Source organism: Equus caballus, chromosome 18 (genome assembly GCF_041296265.1).
Source record: "Equus caballus isolate H_3958 breed thoroughbred chromosome 18, TB-T2T, whole genome shotgun sequence".
In the NCBI taxonomy this organism is placed as follows: Eukaryota; Metazoa; Chordata; class Mammalia; order Perissodactyla; family Equidae; genus Equus; species Equus caballus.
The window spans coordinates 81,240,575-81,266,353 of NC_091701.1; the positions used below are offsets into that span (position 1 = coordinate 81,240,575).

Sequence of the window (25,779 nt, forward strand, 5' to 3'; positions counted from 1 at the left end):
TTCATATTCAGCACCCCTAGCACAGGGCTGGGCATACTGTGGGAATTCACAACTGGTCCATTCAGTATCACTGTTAGATGCTGTAAAAACACAAAGGGGAGTTAAGAAAATGACTCTAGAGAAGTGGTTCAAACACATAAAATTGTTAAGGATAAAAGTCATTGTAATTGAGCAAGTAATCCAAAAGTGCAGAGGGTGATTGAAGCTTAGACTTGAATGAAAGTTTTTTAGAGGGATTGAGCCGGATGGACCTGAATCAGCAATTCATTAAAAAAAGAGAGAATGTTGCAGGAGGGTAGGAAAGGCGGAGTACTAAGGGCAGGGGTGAGAACAGAGCTGGGGGCCGCCCTTAGACCTGTCTGGCAGGGTTTGCAGTTCAGTCTGGGGTTAGTTAGGGTGGCGCCAGTTGTAGAGGCGTGTAAATTACAGGGTGGCACGTTCTGAGAGGGTGATGGGGAGCCCTGACGGTTTCCAAGACGGGCTGACAAGACAAAGGCAGGCCTCTCAGGGAGATGGTGTGGAGGGAAGCAGGGAGATGAAAGGACTGCTCCATAACATAAATGGAAATGGCTAAGTTGTGGCATATAGACTCAATGAAGTATTTTATCAGTTTAATATAATTTAAAAAGTAATGGAGACTATAGCAAATTGAAAAACTCCTGATTTTTCATTGACTATTACTATGAAAAGATATGCTTATAGGCAGACACAAATACAAAGAGTTGCATTAGTGTTTAAAGATGCATTTATGTATATTTTTCCAAACAAATGCAATTTGGCACTGGCAATTACTGTCCTTAAAATAAAAAAGTAAAACAATATATGCCTCATACCCGTTGTCTGATTTGCCCCCACTATAAGTCTGTGAGATGAACAAAGCAGACGCTGTCCTCGCCATGTGCAGATGAGGAAACGACTCTGCAAGACGACTTGCCCGGGTGTTTACCTAGTGAGTGAGAGGAGGAACTAGGACCCAGCTCTTCATAGGCTGGACAATGTGCTGGCAATCAAATGGGAAAGTTTTTCATCCCTGCCTTTAGAAAATTAAATCCTGTTCCTTCAATGTGACCCTTGCTTCATGCCCTCAATAAATGAGAGAAGGTAATGTCACGTAAGGGGTAGACTTAAAATGGAAATTGAGACTGATTGACAGGCATTCTCCCGTTAGCTGCTCTGCATGGATGATAAGAGTTGCATTCGGGAAACGTCCCCAATAAGAATCTGTTATTTGGAATGTCATTGGCTTGAATGGCATTCAGTAAAGTAAAAATCAGAGGGAAATGTCCCTAGACTTCTGACTGCACCCTAAAAAGCGGCACTGCCATGTGGGAGAATACTGAAGAACTGGAGTACTATTCAGCCTGGCACTAACTTGTGAGTCTTCTGTCCTCGCTTTGTCCCCATGGCACAAATGAGACTGGACTCTTGTGAACACAGCCAGTGTTTTCCAACCTCTGAACATTTGCTCTCGCTGTGCCACCTACCTGAAACAGCCTCTTCCCAGCGGCACTTGGTAAAATTGTGGCCATTCTTCAAGATGCAGTTCACATGCCTCTTTCGAGAAGACTTTGATTCTGCTCCTTCTTGCCCCTTGCAGCCTACCAGCCTGTAACTCTTTATAGCACTTATAAACTCGTTTTTAGTGTCGTTCCCTTGTTCTTCCTATGAGATGCCACGTTCATTCAAGAGGAGGGAGGGATCTCCCATTTACTGAGTGGTCCTGGGTCAGAAGGTGCTGGCAGTTTCACTGAGTAATGCTGGGTGACATCTATCAGGTATTTGTAGGGCTAAGCGCCGCTGTATAAGTGCTTTACCTGCATCGGCTCATTTAGTTTTCACGGTGACCCTATGTGGCAGGTGCTACTATTGCTATAGGCATTTTGCAGACAGGGAAGACAGGTATAGAAATGTGAATTAATTTACCAAAGCCACAGGCCTGAGAGCTAGTGGGGCCGTGATTGAAATCCAGGCACCCTGCCTCGGGAGCCCTGGGGCTTGCCCTTTGTTTGGAAGAGCTGCCTCCTATTGAGGAGGAGACACATCTGTCTCCCTGAGGCTGGCCCGGCACTGGGAACCTGGGGATCCTCACTCCCCTCCCTCGCTTCCTCCCCCGTCCCTCTTGCCCGTCCCCTCTCCATCCCCTCTGTCCTTTCAGTCATCATCCTGCTCTGGGTCCTTACACCGCTGGAGACTCCAGCTGCTGGGCGAGGCTTGCTGTTGCCAAGCCCTCCCTTGAAGCTGAGAAACATTTACTCCACTCTCTGCTGGGAGGTTGCCCGCACCAGCTGCTACTTTCTCCTGGTGGGTTCCTGTTACATGCCCACTATCAGCTGTGTTAAAAGGCACTGAAACTGGAATTCTTAGTCTGGGGTCTAAAGACTCCCTGAAGTATTGTTTAAAAGCATTTTTCTGGGGTAAGGACCCATTACTTTCATTGGATTCTCAAATGAATTCAGAGTTCCTCTAAGACCTTTCTAGACCTTAAGGCATTTTTCTTTTTTGGAAGCCCCAGTCCTCATATCAAACATGGAAACATATTGAAATCCCATATTATATAAGTATATGAGTTTTTATATAATTACAAAATACTTCATTTGATTAACTGATATAAAGGCATATTTTGTAGGCATGTAATTAAGTATTTATTAATTGTGACTTTTCAGGCTTCCTTCTTGTATTTTAGAGCCAATAATATTTTTTAAGAAGTCAAATATTTTCATCGGCCCTTGAAAACTCACAGGCCAGGATGCTGTGCCTGCTGAGTGGAATGAGAAAAGCAGCTCCACCTGCTCCCTGACCCACAGAGGCCAGGAAGCGAGCGCCGCCCTGAGGTGCAGCTTCTGGAACACCACCTGCTCTGTCATTTCCTCCTGCCCTTGGTGGCTTCCTCCTCTTCCTGCTCCTCAGCCTTCCTCCTTCTCTGTCAGCCTTGAGAGTCTCCCCCTTTGCCCAAACTAAGGATGAGCCCACGGAACCTCTGTCATGGATCCTCCAGCTTTTCTCTTGATTCTGGGAAACAAGGGCCAACGGGAACACAGAGTGGAACATCTCGAACCCTGCTGGTGGAGGGGGCACATTCAAGGGCTGTTCAGAAGCCAGAAACTCACGATGATCCTTTCTCCTGCCTTCTCTACCCCGTCCTGGATTTGGCAGAAACCATAAAGTTTGGGAATGACAGAAGTTTGGGATATGCTGAGCTATGCCACCCATTTTCTTGGAATAATTCCCAAAACCAGGTCTAGTTGTTGCATGGGGCTAACAGTAAAGAACATAGCCAATAAATGATCTGATTTTAGCATTTCCAAAAACTAGGAGATGAAATAAAAAAGGATACCGATTCAAAAAATAACATGGCTCCCCTCACAACTTTCTAAATAAAATTGAGAAATTGTAGAAAATTAAATATGTTTTAAAAATTACAGTGATAGCAGAGTTTGAATGCATACAAGGGTCCCAGAGGAGACGGGGGGCAGGAGCAGGGGCCTTAGGGAACCCCGGAGGCAGGACACAAATTCACAGTGTTTCTTCACCTCCAACTGCATGCCATCTCCCTTTCTGAACAACCTGCACTTTTCCTGGCTCTCTCTTGGCACTTATTACTGTCCCTTTGTTCTAGAATCCTTTTTGTGTGGGTGTGACTCACTGTCTAACATGTAAATACCCCAAGCGTTTTGGCATCTCTCTCCTATGGTTCTGTGTACCTCTTAGGTGCTCATCTATTTGGTAAAGGGAGAAATGAATAGGGGTCAAATGCTTTACAGTCTAAAATGCAACAGATTTGCACCATGAAGAGGTCACTGACTTAAAGGTGTACTTTACTGGTCTTATACTGGTGTCCATAGTTACAGGAACAGAAGCTGGAAATACATCAATGTCATACATGCTTGCTTTTTCTCAAATCATTCTAAGATTGGGCTGACCTACCTACTATCTGGATGTCAATGTTTCATTTTTATAGCCATCTTACACATACTTGCACTTACCCAAAATTTTCCAAGAACATTTCTATTTATAATGATACCGTGGGGGATTAGAGATGGGAGTATGTCCCCATCGAGAACTGGGGTTCATGTCCCCTCCCCTTGAATCTGAGCTGACCTGTGACTGCTTTGACCAACAGAATATGGTGGAAGTGACACTGTGCCAGGGTCTGGCATAGCCTTTCAGAGGACTAGAAATGTCCACCTTGGTCTCTGGGAGCCCTAAGTTGCCATCTAAGAAGTCTGGCCACCCTGAGGGGCCATGCCAGAGTACCTGTGTGGAGAAAGAAGAGGAAAGTAAAGAGGAGAGAAGGAGAGGAGGAGAAGGAAGGGGGAGAGGAGGGGAGAGTGCTGCTCAGCTGGTCCCCAGCTGTTCAGACTGTAGCCCTTGAGGTCACCCCAGTCCCCCTGACACTCCAGACATCGTGAAGCAGAGAGACCACCCTCCCTTCTGTGCCCTGCTTGAATTTCTGACCTCGGAATTGTGAAGTCTAACAATAAATTCTTGTTTTAAGTAACTAGATCTTGGGGCAGGTAACTAAGCATTAATAGTTAACTGAAACAATGTTTTAAACTACTATAACCAACTATTACTTTAATTCATAAATGTATGTACACAGATTACATGAAATAAAGGAATTGAGTACATATGTTGCACTTTAAGAATATGTCTGATAGGTTACTTGTTGAAAATGAAAGGATCTTAAGCAAACATTTTAACATTTTTTGAAATTAGTCATATATTTAAGATTTGGGACTTTTAAAAAATTATTAAAATTGAAAAAATAATGTGTTGATTAATCCACTATAGTATGATTAGCAAGAATGACACAGATAATGTAAGTTGCAGGGAAAACAATGAAGATCCTTCCTAAGTTTTATATTCACACAAAAGTGTGATGCCGATAAACTGACCAAAAACAACAAAAAGATAAGGTCTTGTATCTTGCAACCGGATAAGCTGAAACTGTGTGTACGGGGACCCACACAAGCGCCTTCTACTGATCTGTGGGAGAGGAACAATTCACTGGGCTGTCTCCAGGAGATGTGCATGCTTGGTCTCAGAGCTCCTGAGCTGTTCGCTCACTGTGCCAGAGCAGCTCACCTCCCACAGGGTGTTCTTGAGAATCTCAGCAACCGAGGCCCGAAAGTGCACTTGGAACTTCTTGCTAATTAGGACATAAAGGATGGGGTTCAAGCAACTGTTGAGGAACGCCAAGCTGGTGGAGAGGGGGATTCCAGCCTGCAGCACCTGGTGGAAGGAGCCATTGTGGTGAATCGTGAGCTCCCAAATGCTAAACAGATGATAAGGAGTCCAGCAAATCAAAAAGGCCGTGACCACAGCCAGGATGGTCCAGAAATGCTTACTGGAGATCACGATACTTCGCTTCTTCACCTTCAAGATGAGACACAAGTAGCAAATGCTCATTGTCAGCAAAGGGAAGAGGTAGCCAATGATTACTTTCACCCAGGTCAGAACGTGGTGCCTCATCTCAATGAGGTCAGGGTCGTGCTCGTGGAAATTGTTATAGCAAAGAGTGTGATTATCAAACTCCAGAGTGTCCCGGAAGTAGAGGGCAGGACTACCCATTAGTGAAGCCAAAAGCCAAACGAATATAATAACAATCAGGGCGTTCCTTGGGGTTCGGTTCCGATGAGATAAGACAGGATGGATCAAGTGGATATAGCGGTCCAGGCTGATCACCGTCAGGAAAAACACACTGGCAAACATGTTCAACTGGGCAATGAAGGAATTGGCTTTGCACAACCAGATGCCAAAGGGCCAGTGGAAATTCATAGCCACATAGGAGATGTACAGGGGCAAGAAGAGAAGAAAGATGAAATCCGCAATGGCCAGGTTGAGGAACCAGAGAGTGGTGACTGTCTTCTTCCACTTGAATCCCGTGAACCAAATGACGATGGCATTTCCTGGGATGCCCAGCACAAATGCTAAGCAGTATAGCACCAGGGAGGCCCAGTGAGCAATTCCCAGGTGGACTTTCTCCTCCAAATCAGCCTCTGGGGAGTAATATTCCAGGGCATAAGAATAGTTCTCAAATTCTTCAAATAATGTTTCCTCTAGATCCTCCATGACCTTGCTAAGTGGAGAATGAAGAACTCTATAGACGCAAATTTAAAAAGAAAGATAACAATTGTTAAAAGAAGAAGAAATCTTTGGTGAATGATAAGGAACACAAGGATAAGAATATTTCATCTTATGAACTGGAAATAGTATATTTCTTGGTAGGACTTGTGCTTACACTCCACGTGTCCAAGTCTTGGTGGACCTCAGTTTCGCTCTGATTATTCTCAAAGGTGTGAGAGTCCATTTTTGTATTCGGTAAGTGCTAAATTAAGATGTTGACTCTACAGGTGCAATTCCTCCATTCACAATGCTTGTAGGGCTGACCAGAGAGAATCTAACATTCAACGAGCATTTATTAGGTTCTTACTCTGCATTATTATTTTATGGAAGATGCAAAAGAAAATAAATGAATACTTACATGGTGGTGACTTCAAAATCCTTATTTGTACCCTGACTTCTTAAGCTCTAGACAGAGTTCCAACTGGTTCCTCAACCCACCCACCTGGATCTCACCGGCAAGCCCTGGAGATTTTGACCCACTATTTTGCACCCAACGATGTTTTGATTCTACTTTATGAATGCAAACATGTTCATAAGAATTAGATCAATGCGGAAGGCTTTCAACCAAAAGGAATCTTTTGGAGTAAACTTGACTATGACTGTTTAATTTCTATATTAATTTCCTATAGAGTACAGTTAACCTTTATTTAAATTTTTATTTTATTGAAATTCCTTTCTTTTGAGTTAATTCTTTTCTAGATTTACAACAAAGATTTGGTTTATTATTAATCAGTTTTATTTTGTTTATTTTTCTCCCTACCAAATCTTGCCTATTATAATTTCACCTAAAGTTTTCTTTTGTGGCCCCTTTTTCTTTTCTCCTTCAAGGCCAGTTTTCCTGGGTTAAGAAAACTTAAATGTCAATTTTTCAATCAAAACAAAGTTTACTGGGTGCAATTTTAGCTTCATTAATTTTATTTTGTGTTGTTTCCATCTGTAGTATTGAAAATCAAGTAGAAAAAAGATTTAGTTGTATTCATTTCATGGAGCTACAATCATTAATGGGGCAAATATGTAAGATTTGGTGTTACAGTAGGGTTGGAATGAAGAGGTCAAACATCTTGTGTTGCTCAGAGCATCTCAAACTCAATTTGGCTAACACTGAATTCATCATCCTACCTAAAATCATTTGAAGAATCTGGCAGGGCATAATTAGGAAACAAAAGCAATTCATTAGCATCCTCCCAACCCCAGACCCAGCCAACTTCACTTTATTTTTCAATATTCAGCTCCAATGCCCCCTTTTCTTGGAAACATTTCCTGACATTTTCTTCCCCCAGACAACTATAACAGTATTAATAACTATTATTATAAATAATAGTCAATGTTATTGGGAATTTACTAGGTGCCAGGCATATGTGATCTGATTTGATCCTCACAAGACTCTTATAAAGCAGGTAAGCACTATGATTATTTCCATTTATGGGAAAGGATCTGAGGCCTGGAGAAGCTTAGTGACTTGCTCCGGATCACATAGTCTGTAACTGGAGAGGCAGGACATGAACTGGGATCTCTTGGACCCAGAGCCTGAGCTCTTAATCACTGAGACATTGCCTTCTTCTGTCACACTTCTCCTTCATACTTAAAAAGCTACATTGTCACTGACTTATCTTTAATATCTGCCCCACTAAACTGTGAACTCCTTGAGAACAATAACTGTCATCTCCTTGCCCCACAGCGCCTAGTACAAGTCTTAACATATCACAGGTGCTTAACATGTGTCTCATAAAGGATTGGCTCTGCCACGAGTCTGGTTCAGAACCGAATGTAATTTTAAAGAGGATCTGTGAATTCACCCCTAAGTCAGTGTCGCTGCCAGAATCTCTGGCCATGACCCACAGTTCTATCCCCAGGATCTTGGTTTGTTCTTGATACCAAGTCCTTTCCTTTGTGTCCTACTCCAGCAAGGAAGAATTGGCTTCTTGCTTGCTGCCCTGTTCTTTCAGGACTGGGATCTTACCCTGCCCTCTCCACCCTTTCTGGTGGCTGACCCTCCCCAGTGCCGAAGCCTTTCAAGCCTACTCTCTAACTCCCTGCCTTGGTTCTCTGCCTGTGTTCCAGGACACCCTTACCTTCCTTGTGCCTAGGACCAGTTCTTTTAGGCTATTAGCAATTCTGAAGCCCAGAGGCCCAGGTGGTGGTCTAAATCACCTTACAAAACCCTAAGCAGTGGAGTAGATGGAACCTCATTCCCCAAACATAGAAAGCCATGGAAACCCCCAAAGTACACACAACCACTATCCTCACGGAAAGTCAGGAGCCTTTTCTTTCCAATGTCCACTGACCCTGCTGGGCCAGAGTGATCACAGGGCCTGTGGAAGGACACCAACACCCGCTCTTCCCAGTTCTCTTGGGGCGGGGGAGGGACCTGGAGGATGAGTGACCTATCTGAACAGAATTCTTTTAAACTGAAATCCCTGTGCCAGAGAGGTTCCTGATCTTCCAGAAAGCAGATGAGTTGATTAGATGCAAGGACAAGCTCAGGCTTGGAGAAGGACCTTCAGGAGGAGCAGAGTGCTGCCCAGCTGAATGCCTCACGGGAAAAATAAGCTAGGAATTCCCCTATGACTTAGACCAGAAGTATCTGTGTGGTGATGATGAGGGGTAGGGGTGGGATGGAGAAGAGAGGGGTAAGGCAGAATTCAGCAATTGTCCTACCGAGTCCTTGGGGCAGACAGGGTTAATCCTGGAGGACATGTTCTTGTTTAATTATTATACCTTGTTTGTGTATCGCTTTAGTGGACAGGCACCTCCAGATCTAATCTACTTTCCAAATCTCCCTTGGATCTACCCAAATATCTAGAGACTAACTGTATTAGTTTCCTGGAGCTGCCATAACAGAGGACCCTAAACTGGGTGGCTTAAAATAACAAATGTATTGGCCCACAGTCTGGATGCCAGAAGTCTGAGATCCAGGTGTGGGTAGGGTTGTTTCCTTCCGAGGGCTGTGAGGGAGAATCTGTCCATGTCTTTTGCCTTGATTCGGGTGTTTTCTGGCAAGCTTTGGCCTTCCTTGGCTTGTCCATACATCACCTTGATACTTGCCTTTATCTTCACAAGGTGTTCTCCCTGTGTGCGTGTCTATCTCTGTGTCCGAATTTCCCCTTTTTATAAGGACACCAGTCCCACTGGATTAGGACTCACCCTAATGACCTCATTTTAACTCGATTACCTCCGTAAGGGCCCTATTTCCAAGTGAGGTCACATTGTGAGATACTGGGGTTTAAGACTTCAGCATGTCTTTTTGGGGGGCCATAATTCAACCCATCACATTAACCCAGAGCTGGCAACCACCATTTCTGAACCCTGATCACTCATGCATTCAGCAAATATTTAGTAAGTGCCTACGTTTGTCTGGCACTATTCTAGCTGACTGGGATTCTTCACCAAATAAGACAACTTTTCTTCCTCTTAGATTTTAGGTTCTAGCAGGAGGAGATAGACAGTAAAAAATTAAACATAAGCAAAAAGCGAATTACATAGTGTATTAGATAATAAGTGCTGTAGAAAAATAGGGGGAAAGAACAGGATAAAGGGGATGGGAGAGGTGGTTTTAACCCTCAGTAAGGTGGTCAGAGAAGGACTCATTGAGAAGATGACAACTGCAAAGGCTTGAGGAGGTGAGGGAGTCAGTGATGCGGGTATTTCCAGGCAGAAGGAACAGCCAGTGCAAAGGCCCTGTGGCAGAAGTGTGTCTAACATTCCAGAAGCACTAAGGAGGCCAGTGTGTCTAGAACGTGGTGAGCAAGTGAACAAGGGCAGGATCAAAAGGAAAGAAGCACCAAGGATGTGGGAGCTCAGCTCATGCAGAGGTTTGTAGGCACTGAAGAACTTCGGTTTCTACTCAAAGAGAAATGGAGGCTATTGAAGGACTCTGAGCAGAGGAAAAAGTAGTCTGCTTCATATTATAGAAAGACCCCTCTTTTCGCTATGTTGAAAATAGACTGAGTGTAGAAATAGGGAGACCAGTCAGGAGATTATTGCAATCATCCTGGCCAGAGAGAAGGGTGGCTTGGATCAAGGCGGTAGTGGTAGAAGCGATGATAAAGGATTGAATTCTAGATATTTTGGAAATAGAGACAACAGATTTCTTAATGGACCAGATGTGGGGTGTGAGAGAAGAGTCAACAATGACCCCCAGACTTTGGGACCTTCTGTACCAGAGTCCAAGTCCCCCTAGTACCCTTTTCCTGCTCTTCTCACTGGCTGGATGAGGATGCAGTGGTAAGACATCTTGTACCATGTGGATGAGGAAAACATGGTTTTAAGCTTAGGCCCCTGGATGACCGCGTGGAGCAGGGCTGCCCTGCTTCTCTGGACCAGCTCCTTCTGGATGACTAAGTGAGAAAATATTTCCGCTGCTATTCTTTTGGGCTTTTGTTAAAGCAGTTGAACCTGTATCCTAACAAATTTAGCTTCTCTAGGCCTTGCCTTTAAGCACTGTGATGGAGACCTGGCGGTACCAACCTCCTGTGAAAGATGCTGTAAGAAACCCTTGAGGTAGGAGCTCCTCCTAGCAATGGTCCTGGCTTCCAGAAGCTTACCGGAAGAGAGAGAAGGGAGCTTACCTTAGGGAGAATGGAAAGAGGAAGAAGCTGGCTTGGTGAGGGGGTCTCTCTTACCCCAGCAAGGGTCAGGAAGCCATTTAAGAACCCCCTTTTTAACCATGGACACTGAATATGAGGGAGTTTTTGCAATTGACTATGGTGGGCTGGTAAGACTCCCGCTGTATAAGAAAATGAGGGGCAGGTCTTGAGTTGTGATGATACTAGACATAGACTGTTTGGGCAGAGTTAACGTCCTCTGCCCATCGTTTCATAATGTAAATGCCCCCAGGGGCAGGCTGCCTTAATGGGTGCAGTAGTCCAGGTTGGGGACACAATGGGATTTGGGTGAACCCAAGAGCAGGAGACTTGCCTTCAGTGGACAGCAGCCACTCAGTTCTAGCCAATTGTTTCCACGTGGAAAATGAGGGCTTGGTGTTGCCAGAGTTGTTGAACAATGGCTGGATATCTATATTTTTAATGTGAAAAGTGTCCAACTTCTAAGCTACTCTTTTAAAACAAAATAGCCATGGGCGTAGGTCCTAGTCTGTGACCCCTGGGGCAGACAAACTCTTGAAAACTTTGAGGTTTTCCACAGTGAAGAAGGAACCTACCCATTAGAATGGAAATAGCAACTCTGAGTTGGCCTCTGTGAATGACTTGCCCTCGGTCCCCAGAGAGACAGTCATAGGATTCAGTGCTGCTCAGAGGCCTCTGCAGAGACCCACTAACCTCGGGGTTGACAGAGGGGATTGACTGTAAGAGTTGGGCCAGCTCTTTTTCTCTCCAGGGAAAAAATGCCATGGACAAGTTCCTGACTTTACTGGATTTCTATTACTTCCCAAGGAGGACCCTGGAAGAAAAGCAAAAGCAATGGATCAGCCCCTAGGACTGGAGCTGTTCTTCGGAGCTGAGTCAGAGGTCCCGGTCCTTGAGAGTGGAGGGTGAGTAGACTCCCTGATGAAGGACCCTCACCCCGCCTCCTGCCATCTCTGGTTAGAAGACCCTATGCCGATGCCTTGTCACTGCTCTAAGTCCACAGCTTGGCTCTGTTATCTCTTCCCTGTGAGCTGTGCACTACCCCAAACTTAAACTCAACCACGCTTCCAGTTCAGAGCACAAGTCAGCAGAGATCCTGACCCGTGGTTCCGCTTCTACAATCGCTCTGCTTGATCTGGGTAACTGGGTCATTGCCTTGTTCCTAGTGCTGGCTACTGGGTTCCAGTTTTGGGCTGCTATACCTTTGGTTCTTTCCAGTCCTCTGGAGAACATAGACCTGTTACCACATGACTCTGCTTTGCTCTCTCTCCTGCTCCCTTCTCCCTCCTTGGTTAGACTACTCACCTACCACCCCAGGAGGAATTTCCCTACCACCAATTCCCATCCCTTATTACCACCAAAGTCTACACCAGTGGTTCTCAACCCAGGACAGTTTTGCCTCCCAGGGCATATGTGGCAATGTCTAGAGACATTGTTGATTGTCATGACAGGGAACGGGGATGGGGGGACATGTGCTACTGGTATCTAGTGGGGAGAAGCCAGGATGCTCCTAAATATCCTACGTTAGACAGCCCCCCCACAAAAAAGAATTATCTTGCCTGAAAAGTCAATGATGCTGAAGCTAAGAAACCCTGATCTACACATCCTGAGCCCAGTCAAACTCCTCTCTTCTACCTGCTGCCGAGCCGGCTCTTCTCTGGGGTGCTCTCACCTTGGAGTCCTGGCTTGGCCTGCTCTTGTCTACACCACTACCAACCAGTTGTGCCTTTTAGAGGTTGCAAACTATTGATCTGTGTGTTTAATTTGGTTGAAAGTGTTAAAAAATGTTTGATGTAGATGCTAATATGGAGATTTCACAAAAAGATTCCAATTCTTAGCATCTCTCGATAATTTGCATTATCTGTTCAGAATGGGCTCGTGCGTCCTACAGCAGCATGGCTTTCTTCTTAGGTCAGGTATGTCCTGCTCGGCCCTGGCCACTGCCTCTTCCAAGGCGCTCGCTATGCTTCCCAGGATGCTGTCAGCACTTGAATTTACAATCTTTGCTGACACCGTGTCTTGTGTATAGCAAAAAATAAAATTGTTGAAAAATCTAAAACCGTTCACGTGAGAATGCGAATGAAGTGTGTGATAATGCAATCTCAAAATATTACCTGCAATCTCAAGGTGAAATAAGGCCTACAAAGAAAGCTTCCTACGCTGCACATTTCCGCCAATTTACATTTAAGGAGATGTCTTTTCACACTTCTAAAAACTGATATTCTGGGGCCGGCCCGGTGGCGCAGCAGTTAAGTTCGAACATTCTGCTTCTCTGCGGCCCGGGGTTCGTCAGTTCGGATCCCGGGTGCGGACATGGCACCGCTTGGCAAAAGCCATGCTGTGGTAGTCGTCCCACATATAAAGTAGAGGAAGATGGGCACGGCTGTTAGCTCAGGGCCAGTCTTCTTCAGCAAAAAGAGGAGGATTGGCAGTAGTTAGCTCAGGGCTAATCATCCTCAAAAAAAAAAAACCCTGATATTCTGCTGTATCACCAATCATGCTGTGTTATATTTACCTGTTTAATCTTGGTGAGATAAGAGAGAAAGGGCAAAAAGAGATACAGAAAGAAAATATGGGGAAATCTGTCTTCAATCTAACCAGGTGGCTATCTGTATACATATATGTGCATATGTGTGCCTATGTCTACATATACCTTCTTTTTGAGAAGTGACGGGGAGGATGTGAATGAAGACTCAGAGGTGAAACTGGAGGGATGTCTGGGCAATAGGAAGGAGCCTTGTTGAGCAGTAACCAGAAATGAAGATGGACGGCAGGCAGAATTAGGTCTTTAGCCAGGTTTAAAGGAAACACTATTATTTATTAAACAGGCAGGGTCAAAGCTTCTTGGCTGGCAGTGACTTTCCATTGAGACGTATAGTTTTCTCAATCTGGAAGTGCTTGGAAGAACGCAGTAACAATGCCAGGACAAGGCTTTTAGATGGGAAAGAGCTACTGTACTTGTTTTAAACCATATGTGCTGCTGGAAGGCAAGTAAATAATTCTGATTGAAATAAAGACTAATAAACATCTGCAGGATCATAAAATCTTTTGAGTACCACTCCAGTATGTGCCAGGCTGACTGTGGACATGATGTGGACATGAGTACATGCAGGTCTACCCAAGTCTGTTAGAAATGTGTGAAAATTGCTTGGTGTGGAGCGAGTTCGGAGAAGCATTCCTGAAGGCTGCGGTTTGGTCTCCAAAGAATGTGGAGAGGCATTCAGCTGCGGTGCAGCACCCAAGGTCCCACATTCCTGGGCAACATTTACCCGGATACTCAGGTGACAAGTGTCTAGTTCCAGAGCACAGAACTATTTATTGAATTAAACCAATCAGTTTCTGATCAATTCAGATTTTCTAGACGGTAAAGCTGAAAGTCTTTTCTGAATAAACAGATTTCACTGCAAGAGTTCTGGCAGAACGAGTAGTGATAAATAGTCTATAAAATCCAGATGATTTTGGGAAGGGACATGTGGTAGAAATGTGTATTGTTAAACTTTTAAATGTGGCTTTAAACGACACTTGGCTACCGAGGGAAGCGCTGTGTTTGTCTACCTTGACAAAACCCCAAGGATCCTTCTGGCAGAGCATTTGGTGAATGCAGAGAGGTTTAATTTAGTTCCATAACGTGAAGTCAGATGGGTTTTCATGGACCATTCAAAAGTGCATCCCTAAGAAAACTGAGGCCCTCACCCACTTTGAGCAGAGAGAAGGAGCTGCTGTGCTGACCTTCGTCTCTGTGCTGTGCCCGTGGAGAGGCCCCCTTCCACCCTGGGGGGAAAGAACTCAAAAGCTGAATGTGTCTCCTGTGAAAACCATAGGGCCCTGGAGGGAACCCCTATTCTCCTCCTGATTGGATGACAGGAGTGTGTAGAAAAAAACCCATGGACATGAAAGAGAAACTCTCTGGTGAAAACCATAGATCTGTGACCCAGCAAACAACTATGGTCAGCAAACTTGATTTTTCAAAGGCTGTCATCTTTGCAAAGCATGTGTGTATGTGTGTGTGTGTAGGTTGCGGGGTGGGGGTTATTTGGGGCATTGCTCAGAATTTTCCACTAACTGTCAAATATAAACTGTATGCCACACCCTAGATTGTACTCAAGATGCTTGGCCCCAGTGGAATATTTGGCTGCCCTTTGGATAAACGGCCTCTGTCTGGAAGGTGCTGAGGCACAGCGGTGTTCTATAGAAACCGTGGGTACTCACTGATGGGACCAAAGGAGCTTGAGTGGAAACAGGTGGGGCCTGATCCCGATGCTCCAGCTGGTTGGAGGTGGTAGGACAGTGACTGCAGCTTGCTCCCTGCCACCCCAAGCCCGGCATGGCCTATCCTGTGATAGAGAAGTGTCTTGCCTATCTGTAGCTCCCATGTCGCTTATTGCTGAATCCCAGACACTAAGACAAATGACAATATTCCTTGGTATATTAGGAAGAATGGAAGTATTTTGGTTTGTCTGGGAAAGAGACAGCAAAGAAAAGGGAGTGTTCTGTTCATGAAAATCTTTGAATGTCATGCCTAAGTATTTGGATTTTAATCCATTGCCAGTTGGGAGCAAATAAAAATGTTTATAGCAGGGAGCGACATCACCAAGTCACTGTTTTTGTAAAGATCATCTGGTAGCAGTTCGGGAGAATATTGCCACAATTGACGTCAAGATGGAAGGCCCTGAGGCAGGGGGAGTGACGATGGAGATGAGGAGACATATTTGAGAGATGTTCCTTTAGGAAGTTAGTAGAATGTTTCAGGAAGCTTAACTAAACTGAGTATAGCCTTGAGAATAATTTTTTTATTGAATTGACATTGAAAATCAACCTTGGGTAGAAAAGCTAACTAATTTTAGATGTACAAATCTTTTATTCAGTTTTAAAGGCAGTAGCGTTGGGAGAAAGTTTTTCCATTATGAAAAAAAAGAGATGATCAAATCAAGCGGAAATGAAATGACATCTATTTTCACTCTGCTGGGACCAAGCTCTTTTCATAAAAGGCTTGCAGGCTGACCTGCAGGTCTAAGCCCCATGATCCGCCTGGACAGCCTCAGAGGACCCAGCACGTATGTGAAAAGTCAACGCCTACTTAAGTGCCCATTGTTTTAACGCTCCACCCAGAAGGTAGTGTCCTGACTCGTATGATTTGTACAGCTCTGTTGACTGCTGGGAGGAAACAGAGTGAATGATTAACCTTGGGTCGCAGAGAAACTTTTAGGCTGCATTCGTTTGCAAGAGTTTAAGATAATTAACACATAAGTATAATTTAAATATCAGGGGGTAAAGTGGGCTGTGGGCTCTGGAGTCAGAATGCCTGCCTTCGAATTCCAGTCCTACCCCTTCCTGGCTGTGGAATATTGGACAAGTCACCGAGCACCTGGAAACCTCACTTTCCTCACTGGTAAAATGGGAACAGTGATACTGCTAGCTCAGAGGCTGCTGTGACCAACACGTGCAGAAACCCTCGAGAAGCAGGTGGCTCCGTGCCTGGCACACAGCGTGCTCAGTAGTCATGGCTGCTGATGACTGATTGCAGCGTCAGATGGAAAGCAGTGGGCGATGGAGGGAGGAGGGGCTGGGAAGGGGAAAGCGGGATTTATGCATGCTGCTTCAAGAGGAGGGGGAGAAGGTTTAAGTAGAGATTTTAAAACTCATTTTGTTTTGTGTGCTTCTTATATTTAAAAATATTGACTCTGGCGGGGCCAGCCTGAGGACAAGTGGTTAAGTTCACACGCTCTGCTTTGGTGGCCCAGGGTTTGGATCCTGGGCATGGATATGGCACGGCTCATCAGGCCATGTTGAGGTGGCGTCCCATTTGCCACAACTAGAAGAACCACAACTAAAATATACAACTATATACTGGAGGGATCTGGGGAGAAAAAGCAGAAAAAAAAATATATTGACTCTGTATGGTGCTCCCACCTCGTGAGACACCAGCCCCGTGTCTGCCCCCAAATGTCATTATTATCCCCATATCTGCCAAGAGTGCTGAGAAAAGAGAATGCTGTAAGGCATTATACTTCTCTTACTTCTCTCTGAAAAAAGCTATTAAAAGATATAGTCCAGGCCTTTATCTCATTTCTCTCCAAACTTTGTGTAGAGTTTGGGAAAGAATGGAATGTTGCACCACCACCAACAATGGAATGTTGCAAAGCCCTGGTCCTAGCTGAGAGAGATCCCCAAACCAGCATTTCCTTGAAAAGGGGTTTCCACATACACAAGTAATTTTTTAGCACAAAGAATGAAATCACTGAATTTGAAAACCCTGATGGCACAGGATTTCTGTAACTTTATTTTTGTAGGGCATATGGCTAGATAGCTCCTGGAGATCTGAATTGTTCCAATTTATGTTTTGGATATTTTCATTCACATACAAGTCACAACTAAAGCTTCGATCCTTGTTAACGTCCTCTGGGCAGTGCTATGTCTACTGAGGAAATGATTCTGGAAGCTATAGTCACAACAGGGTACCTAACAGATTGTAAAACTTCTCATAATTAGATACCACCCATGGTTTAAAAATTTTTTAAAAGGTTGAAAATCCTATGTTGGTGTGAGTCTAGAATCTTTAACCGTGACCTGAAATCTCTGCAGGCAAGGATACAAGATGCACTTCAGACAAGTCAGAGGTGCCCAGCGGAGGTCTGTGCTGCTGCCATAGTATACCTGTTTTCTATCTCATCACTGCTTGACACCACAGATATGCTGGTTCTCAACCACTTATAGTCAATGACATTTACAGAAGTCTAGGAGGAGTAGCTGGTTTAGGGTGAATTGGCAGCCATTATATTCTTATTTTATTTTATGTTAAGATATTTCCTTTCATTTTTTTTCTTTTCCTTTCTTTCTTTTTCATTTTTTTTTCCTGAGGAAGATTAGCCCTGAGCTAACATCTGTGCCAATCTTCCTCTATTTTGTATGTGCGACACCTCCACAGCATGGCTAAGGAGCCGTGTAGGTCCACACCCGGGATCCGAAGCCATGAACCTGGGCCTGAGCAGGATGCACTGAACTTAACCACTAGGCCCTGGGGCCAGCCCCTAAGATATTTCCTCTCTTGAAGAAAGAAAAGACTGTTTTCCTAAAGGAGAAGGACCAATAGTCAAAGAATTTGCAGAATACATTGAAGTTGCAGCCACTTCACAAACCAATACTGTCCCTCATGCAGAGAGGCAGTATGAGAACTCGGTGAAGGGAGGGGAGGGGGAACCTGTTTGGGTGCAACAGTAATGCTTTTTCAACACAGCAGCAAAAAATTGGGGGAGGAGGGAAGAGCGACAATTCTAGAACCTCCTCCCATTCATGCAAGATTACGCCTGGAAACATTTTTGACTTTTTCCCCTTAGGAGGAGACAGGAGGGAATGTGGGATAAAACAGCTGTGGAAGATAAAGTACACGTTGGAAGACTCGCCCCTTGATCATCGCCACACAACGGGTGCCAGAGTCATTACTGTGATGGCTTAGAGACATCCGTCATGAACACTTTAATCCTTTGATGGCAGTGAAGACCGAGCTAGCACCCTCAGCACTCCTTTCTGTCACGGCGAATCTGTATCAGGAGTAGTTTGCTGAGCCTGAAAAACAGCTTTTGAGAAGAACTTTGGAAAACCACAGCCGTGCACAAGAAAGGGTTCAGGAGACTGAGGGGCCTTGGGATATGTCTTTGTTGGAAAGGTTGAAGGAATCAGTGAGAAAGGAGACTTAAGGCGTCTGACAGCTGTCTTCAGATACTTGAAGTTGAGGAAGAAGAAAGAGATTTATTCCGTGTTTTCCAAGGTTGGAGCTAAGGGAAAAAATGTTGGCCCATTAGGCAGGAAAATGTTGGCTTAGTAGAGGCGAGAACTTACAGCTGTTCAAAGTGGAGAACGTTACAAACCTACCAACCAATGCACCAAACAGACACGCTGCCCTGGGGGCCCTTCGGGGGCTCGGCACAGCCCGAGTGGCTGCTGGATGGGGGACCCTGGAAGGCACTGATGCTTGCACTCGGGGCCTTGAACATGCTCCTTTAAGGGCAAGAATGTATGACTACAGAGATTATGTTTGAGCCCTTATTCTCTGTTTACTGATTGGGAAACTGAAGAGAGGAAAATTAAAGAACTTGCAAAAACCGTTCAGTTGGCAAGTTGGCGTGGTCAGAGTTCTCACCCAGATTTGTAAACGCCCGTGTTCTTAACCTTTAGGCACCCGAGGGACAGGAATCCTTTCTTGAGAGTGTTTAAAGCAGTAGAGATTCTGAGAAGGAGGCTGAACTTTAGAGAAGAATTCTACTTTCCTTTTCTAGAGCTGTTCTTGTGGCTGAAGGAAAAAACAAGACGAAATGAAAGCTAAACCCCTCCTCCCTTAAATGAGGCTGGCTAGGTGGGGGGAAGCTGAGGAGGAACGGGACAGAGAAAGCTGCTTTGGTTCTTTCTTAGACTTCCTCACCACTGCCCACCTCCAGGCCCAGGGGAGCCTCTGTGAGAACAGTTTTTAACTTGGAGCTCCTGTCCTAGTGACACGTTAGCCTGGGGCAGAGCCTCAGTCACCCAGAATCTACTCTCTTCTTGGGGCTGGTTCTCACTCTGCTGTTAAAGTCATTGCAAAACGTGGAAAAGTGAAGAGCCAAATTGCAGACCAGGAACCTAAACCAAGTCCCACGTAGCCCATGGCAGGTAGGCCCTGAGGACATTCCAGCAAATGCATACTCTTTAGTGCTCATAGTGGGCAAAGACTCAAGTCCCCTTTTGGTGTCTCGTGGTGACTGGACCAGCAATGACCCTGGAGGACAGCATGTGCCCAAGGCCTCTCCTTTCCTCCTGCACCCCTTCTAAGGGCAAAGGGTACTTTCAAATGGTGCACAGCCATGTCCTGGCTGAATACTTCAGGCACAGGGCGTGGATGAGAGAGAAGAAAATCAAAAAGGGGAGGAAAACTTTTAGCCCAGTTTCTAGTTCCGACCCCCAACCACACCCCACTCCCAGGCTCGGGACTCTATTTTGTCCTCCACCAGCAGAGCCCTTGAAGGCAACCAAGTTCATTACAGGAACAGCATCTCGGAGAGGTTAGCATGACCCACTGTCACACCCTGAGTTCTCCCCCTATGCCCTTCAGTCTCAGCTTCTCATTAGAACAAATCAGAGCTGTTTCACCTCAAGTCGCTGCTGTGGCGAGTCTGTGATCCGCCTCTGAACATCTGGACATCTCCCTCTGTACACTCAGGATTCCTGTACAACTATCCCAGCCATGGGAATGTTTTCTGGTCGGTTTTCCCCCTTGGTCCACCCAAAAGTTCAGCCTGCATGACGTTGGGCCAAGATTAGGGTGAGGCGAGGAGGCTGGGTCACGCAAGTGCAGGTCAGGTTCTGACTTCTCTTGAGACGACGACATTTTGTTCGGCTTGGAGTTTTTTGCTTTAGTTTTGATGGCTGGAATTTTGGGTTCCTGCTAACATTTAGCCTCAGTTGCCTCACCCCAGTTCTGGCCCTGCCATGCCGCTTGACCCCATTTAAGTGCGCGGGTACTAGGAAGCCCAGCATGTTGACAGAGCAAGGGGACTCAGGAGAGAGGTTCTAAGTTCGAGTTCTGCATGTCACTAGCTGCGTGACTGTGAGTGAGACCCCTTCCCCCTGAGACCCCAGGTGCCTCGTCTGGAAAGCACAGGTGACATCTAGTTTTAAACCTTTATGAGAAGCTCAAAGATGGCAGAACAACATCTTCCAGCTCCTTTACTGCTCTCCACGCCTCCACGTAGCACCAGGGCTTTGCACAGAGTGGGCATCAGAAAATGTCTTCTAGTAAATGGTTTTTTTGCACATTGGAACAAAAATATTGATCAAGGTCCAAAACAAGAAGTCTACACAAATTGAAAACATTCTGCAAATGAAAACAACCGCTCCCCAAACCAGAATATCGTCCCTCCCTCGTTCCTCCCGGAGGAAAGAACGAATTTAAAATCATTGGTCTTTCTGATTCATTTAAGTACAGCAAAGTCTTGCCTTTTTTTCCAGGAAATATTCTATTAAAATATTTCAGGTTTTCAGTGAACCAGACTTGTGTAATCATTCAACCCTCAGGGATTTCTTTTCATCTAAAGATACCAGTACCACCCTAATGAGTCACATTTCATAAAATGTAACATCTGTGAGAGAAGGTTATAAACACGCAGCCGTGCCCAAAACAGCTGTAGAGCTGCAGGAGAAAGACTCTTCACTTCCCAGCTGGCTCTCCAAGTCCAAGTTTGCTTAATTAGAGGGGAGGGCAAGGGAGCGTTTGCGAACGTAGCTTAAACCCCTCTTTATCCTCTCCTCTTCTTTCCTTAGAAGGAAAAGAAAGAAGGAAGGAGGAAGGGAAGGGAGTGAGAAAAAGACACTGGTTCAACGGTAAAGCACACGGCTGTATGTTAAGAGCTCTTCTCTTTATTCTCAGCTCACTTCATGTGGTGGCATCTTTTCCATTTACTTGCTGTCCGGCCAGCGGTAGAAATGCGCGGGAAGAACCACTTCTGGGACCTCTTAACTATATTATTTTGCAAATTGCTTCTGGACTAGTAAATATACATTAAATCATTTTAATATCTTTCTTTCATGTTTGATGTTACTCACCTCGTCTCAGAAACAGAGGTGTGGTACTTGAGGAAAATGGAAGTGACCTTCTAAGGTCATTGAGCGTGGTGGTTCATGAGAAAGAACGGATGCAGGCAGGTCCCTGCACCGCCCCTGTGGTACTCTGGAGACTCAGGAGCCAAGTGCTTCTCCAGGTCCTCGAGTCCAAGAAAGCAGTCAGAAAGTATCTTGGCACCTATGCCAGTACGTAATTCAGCACACTTTCGCTGAAACACAAGGCAAGCAGTTGATTTCCCGACAAGGACCTTGGAAGGAACTCAGTAACAAACTACTTGATACAATAAAATTTCTTTTTAAAAGTTCTGCCTTTGGGACAGGTTCCTACGTCTTTTCTGCCCATCGCAGATTTTCTCTAACAACGCAAAGTCAGACAACCGTTTTAAGCCTCAAGTCTGATTCCCTGAAATGGCATCTAACAACTTGTGAGACTAGTTATTAAAAAGCAAAAGAGCTTGGCAATTCTAAGTTCATCTTTAAAACCCCCTAAGAACAGTCATGTTAGTAGTAACCATACATATCTTGAGTTGAAGGCACTTTAGTTTTGCTTGCATTCAAGATAAAGTTTTGGTGGTTCTGAAAAGAGAAATTACTTATTAAAAAAAGCCAGTTCTGCTGTACTGACCTGGAAAACGAGACTGGAAGGCCGTATCCAGCATGTCCTTTAGAAATGACCTGTCTTTCACTTCAGAGCTCACCTGTTAAGCAACACCTGCATTGAATTTGTGCCAGTGACAGTACGAACTGAACTGTCTTCTTCAACAGGTTTTCCCAGCTGACGATGTGCTTAGGCAGCAGCTCAGGGCCTGAGTTATCGCCCTGTGATGGATTCGGTAAGCCCACGTGAAAGAGAGATGTAATGTGCACTAATGGCTTACTCAGTGCCTTTCACTAGCTGTGACAAGGGAGTCGATGTGATGAAAAGGGAGTTGACGTGATGCGCCCAGACGAGGTCCCCATCGTCTGCTGTCACTGGCATTTCCACAGGATATGCCCCGTTCACCAAAGGCACTGAGATTAGTGTCCTGTGGTAACCTGTTCTGACATTCAGACATGCCACGTTTCTGCACCGATACGAGCTTTCTCCTTGACCACGAGCTGGTTGTGAGTCAAGAAAGGGATATGACAGCTTAAAAAAAACGGTGAATGTGCCCTTGGGTTGTACTAGTAGAATTGAGGAGAGTTTGTCCAACTCTGCTTGAGCTGGTCAGACTGCACTGGGGGTACGGTATTCTTTTCTGAGAATTACAATTTAAGAGGAACAATGATAAACTGGAGCATGCCCAAAGAGAGCGAAGAGGATGGAGAGAAAGCTTAACACCAAACATGTGAGGAGCGTGGAATGAAGGGGTGGAAGCTCTCTATCCTGGGAAGAAAGGGCAGGGTGACTTTTTTCACAAGCTTGAAGGGCTGGCATGCCAAAGAGGGAGCTGCCTTATCTGGGCAGAGAGTAAAACTAATAATATGACAGAAAGACATGTTTTAGCTCAATGCAAAGCAAAACCTTCTAAGGATTTCAGTTGTTAAAAATGGCATTGATTCACCTAATGAATATTTACTCATCATCTACTCTGTGTTCTGGGCCTGGAGAAACAGTCGTGAACAGAAACCACGGGGCTTTCGTTCCGTACAGAGCTGTGTCAGAGGATGGCACTTTCTCACACTTGAGGATGTTTAATGAGGCGACCTTAAATTGAAGGCTTCGAAGCAGGAAATCAGGCATTGAATGTGACTGGACTTGATGATGTCTAAAGTTCTGCCAACCTGAAGCTCTGTTTTGGCTAGTCTAATGCTACACCTGCCGCAGCTGGACGGCTCTCCTGGCCGCTGGTCGGGGTGTACACAGCTGATTCTGTGGCTCAGACACAGTCTCCTGTCGATCGATGCACATATGCCATGCTGCCTCTGACAAGAATTTTAGAGGGATGGGGTGGCATGGAGGGTAGAATTTCTTTAAATTTCTATAAAATTTCTTTCATGTATGATGTACAGTGAAGGGAAACCATTTTCTTACATCCTGTATTCACCCCACAGATCTGGTTGTCATGTCTATTACTTCTATTCTTTTCCAACTTGCCATTATTAGTTGCGGAATGGGTGTTCTCCTTTTATAAACCAGTTTCCAATCTTTAATCTCTCTGAAAGAGGATGGAGTCAAGGTGGCCAAAGAGCATAGAATCACAGTCTGTTAAAGTGGGATGGGGTGTTAGGGATAGTTTAATCCAGTCCCTTCATTTTATACATGGGAAAACAGAAATTTAGCAGAATACTTTAAAAGTCTTGAAGACTGAAGACAGAAACGCTAATAACTACTAGGATTTTAGGCAGAAACTCTACTTTGGGCCAGGAAAGTTTATAAAGAATCACACAGAACTTCAAGAAATTACAGAGTTAATATTGAAATTTAATATAATGGGGCTGGGCTGGTGGCAGAGTGGTTAAGTTCATGTGCTCTGCTTCTGCAGCTCAGAGTTCGTCGGTTCAGATCCCAAGTGCAGACATACACACCGCTCATCAGGCCAGGCTGTGGCGGCGTCCCACATACAAAATAGAGGAAAACTGGCACAGATGATAGCTCAGGGATAATCTTCCTCAAGCAAAAAGAGGAAAATTAGTAACAGATGTCAGCTCAAGGCCGGTCTCACCAAAAAAAACCCAAAAAATCCCAACAATCTATGCTTAATTAAATGTATAATTTTTAAAAAAACAAAGAAATTTAATATAATGGATGTGTAAAATAGTAGCCTCGACCCAGTTGAAGGGAGAATGTAAACTAGGAGATACATCTGAAGAACTTACCCAAAATTAGCACAGAGAGACAATGAGATGGAAAATATGAAAGAAAGGCTAAGAAATGAGAGGAGAGAGTAAGAAGGTCCAACACACGTCAAATCAAAGTTTCAGAAGGAGGTAAGGCTCTGTGTTAACCAGGTAGCTAAAAATGGGTCCACAATCAGAATCTACTTCATATTTTGGGTGTTTCGATCATACAATAATAGAGGATTATAAAAGAATGCCTGTAATAGTCCTGATCAGTACAGAAGATGACCAATTTTAGTGTCATTCAGTCTGGTGATTCTCAGTGCCAAATGTCCTCTAGAGAGGAGAGGGGTGCCTGTGTCCTGTCTTGACAGAGTCCACAGGCCCTTACGTCTTCAGTTTAGAAGGGTCGTTTTTTGAGAACAGAGTCCCTGTGATCTTCACCTAAATATAGAACAACTCCTTAAGAGAACTAAATTGGAAGACAAAAACTCATCTTACAAGGAAATCAGGACCAAGATTATAAGACCTTTTGTAAAAGTATGAGATGCTTGTAAATTTCTCATCTTCATCATGTTCCTGTTATTTACTGTTCTCCTCTAATGATCAACAGTAAAAGCCTTAAGATAAAAATAAGTTTTTGTAGAGCAAAGACTATGGAAATTGGAGAGATCTGTGAGAAGAAAAGTGGGTAGAGTCAGCGACCAAGGGAGAGGGATGTGTCTGAGTTCCTGGGACCCCAAGGACAAGAAGAGCAAGCGAGCTGGCTGAAGTCTGTCTCTGAGGCTGAAGAGCAGAAAAAGGCAGTGGGACTCCCCAACAGGGCAGGGAGCCTCACAATCTCTGTCCCTCATTCTATTCAGACATGAAATGACAGAGTAGGTAGACCCTTCCTAAAACCACAATGGGGAAGTGATAGCTCAAAGGCTGGGAGGAGTTATGTTTCTGGCAATATGGTTATCCAGATATTCTTTAGAAACTTTTCACTACAAAACCTCTAAAAACAGTGGACTAGATGTAAAAGTCATGTTTTTAAATGTGTGGCTGAGCTGGCAAGAAAGTAAGAAAACTCCTTAGTGGCCTGAACTGAAATGGGAGCAGAAATCCAGAGAGACATCAAACCCACTGGCTGTCCTATGGCCCATGTGACTGTTTCTTTGTTGTTACCACCATGCAAAGCTCAGAAAGTATGTATAGGGCCTGGACATTTCTTTAAATGCCTGGAACCAATAAGTCTCCCAGCTTTTGGTAAGGGGCCCTGTGTGCATGTTGGGGGCACGCTTTCAACTCTGCCTTAACCTTCACTTTCTGCTTGCACAGGACAAGTCATCCCAGGGTGAGAATGGAGGGCCTTTTCAGTTCTTGGCAATGCACAGAGTCCTGGGTGTGAGCACAAGCCTATACATGCCTGTGGCCTTCTTGATTCCCAGGTGTGTGTCAGAGCTTTTCAAAACTCCTCTGTATGTCTCACTCCCCAGTTTTTCTTTTTAAGCTTTTGGTTAGTCTAATGCTTTCTCCCACCTGGTATCTATCACCTCAGGCAGCTGCAAAGTTAAGTAATTGCCTGTAATTGTTTTTGACAAACGCTTATGGGGGAAAAAGCTTTTCATACCAGGTGAGCTCTGAGTTAGGTCAAGTATAGACAGTCTTGCAAGTGAGGCTTTCCAGGGAGCCACCAGACAGGTCACGTAATAATTCTCTGGGAATGAAGCTTAGAAGG

The 25,779-nt window shown here is 44.8% G+C and overlaps 1 protein-coding gene and 1 long non-coding RNA gene across 6 annotated transcripts in view; one reads left to right on the top strand and one right to left on the bottom strand.

The window, feature by feature from the left end:
- Positions 1-539: 539 nt before the first annotated feature.
- CMKLR2 (chemerin chemokine-like receptor 2) overlaps positions 540-25,779 on the bottom strand; it is a 43,600-nt gene continuing 18,360 nt past the window's right edge. Inside the window, exons 1-3 of one of the 5 annotated variants that reach the window (XM_070241702.1) lie at positions 21,925-24,806; positions 21,282-21,508; positions 728-6,100 (exon numbers count right to left, since the gene is read on the bottom strand). In XM_070241702.1, the coding sequence (XP_070097803.1) occupies positions 5,005-6,072 (1,068 nt within the window). In that variant the 5' untranslated portion in view covers positions 6,073-6,100; positions 21,282-21,508; positions 21,925-24,806 and the 3' untranslated portion in view covers positions 728-5,004. Of the gene's footprint in view, positions 6,101-21,281; positions 21,509-21,924; positions 24,807-25,779 lie in introns of those variants that run through there. The other 4 variants (XM_023622486.2, XM_070241703.1, XM_001505118.5 and 1 more) reach the window with 4 other exon arrangements.
- LOC106781963 (uncharacterized) lies at positions 15,832-20,724 on the top strand. Its single transcript, XR_001378784.3, has 2 exons — positions 15,832-16,098; positions 18,044-20,724. It is a non-coding gene; the product is annotated as an uncharacterized lncRNA (long non-coding RNA).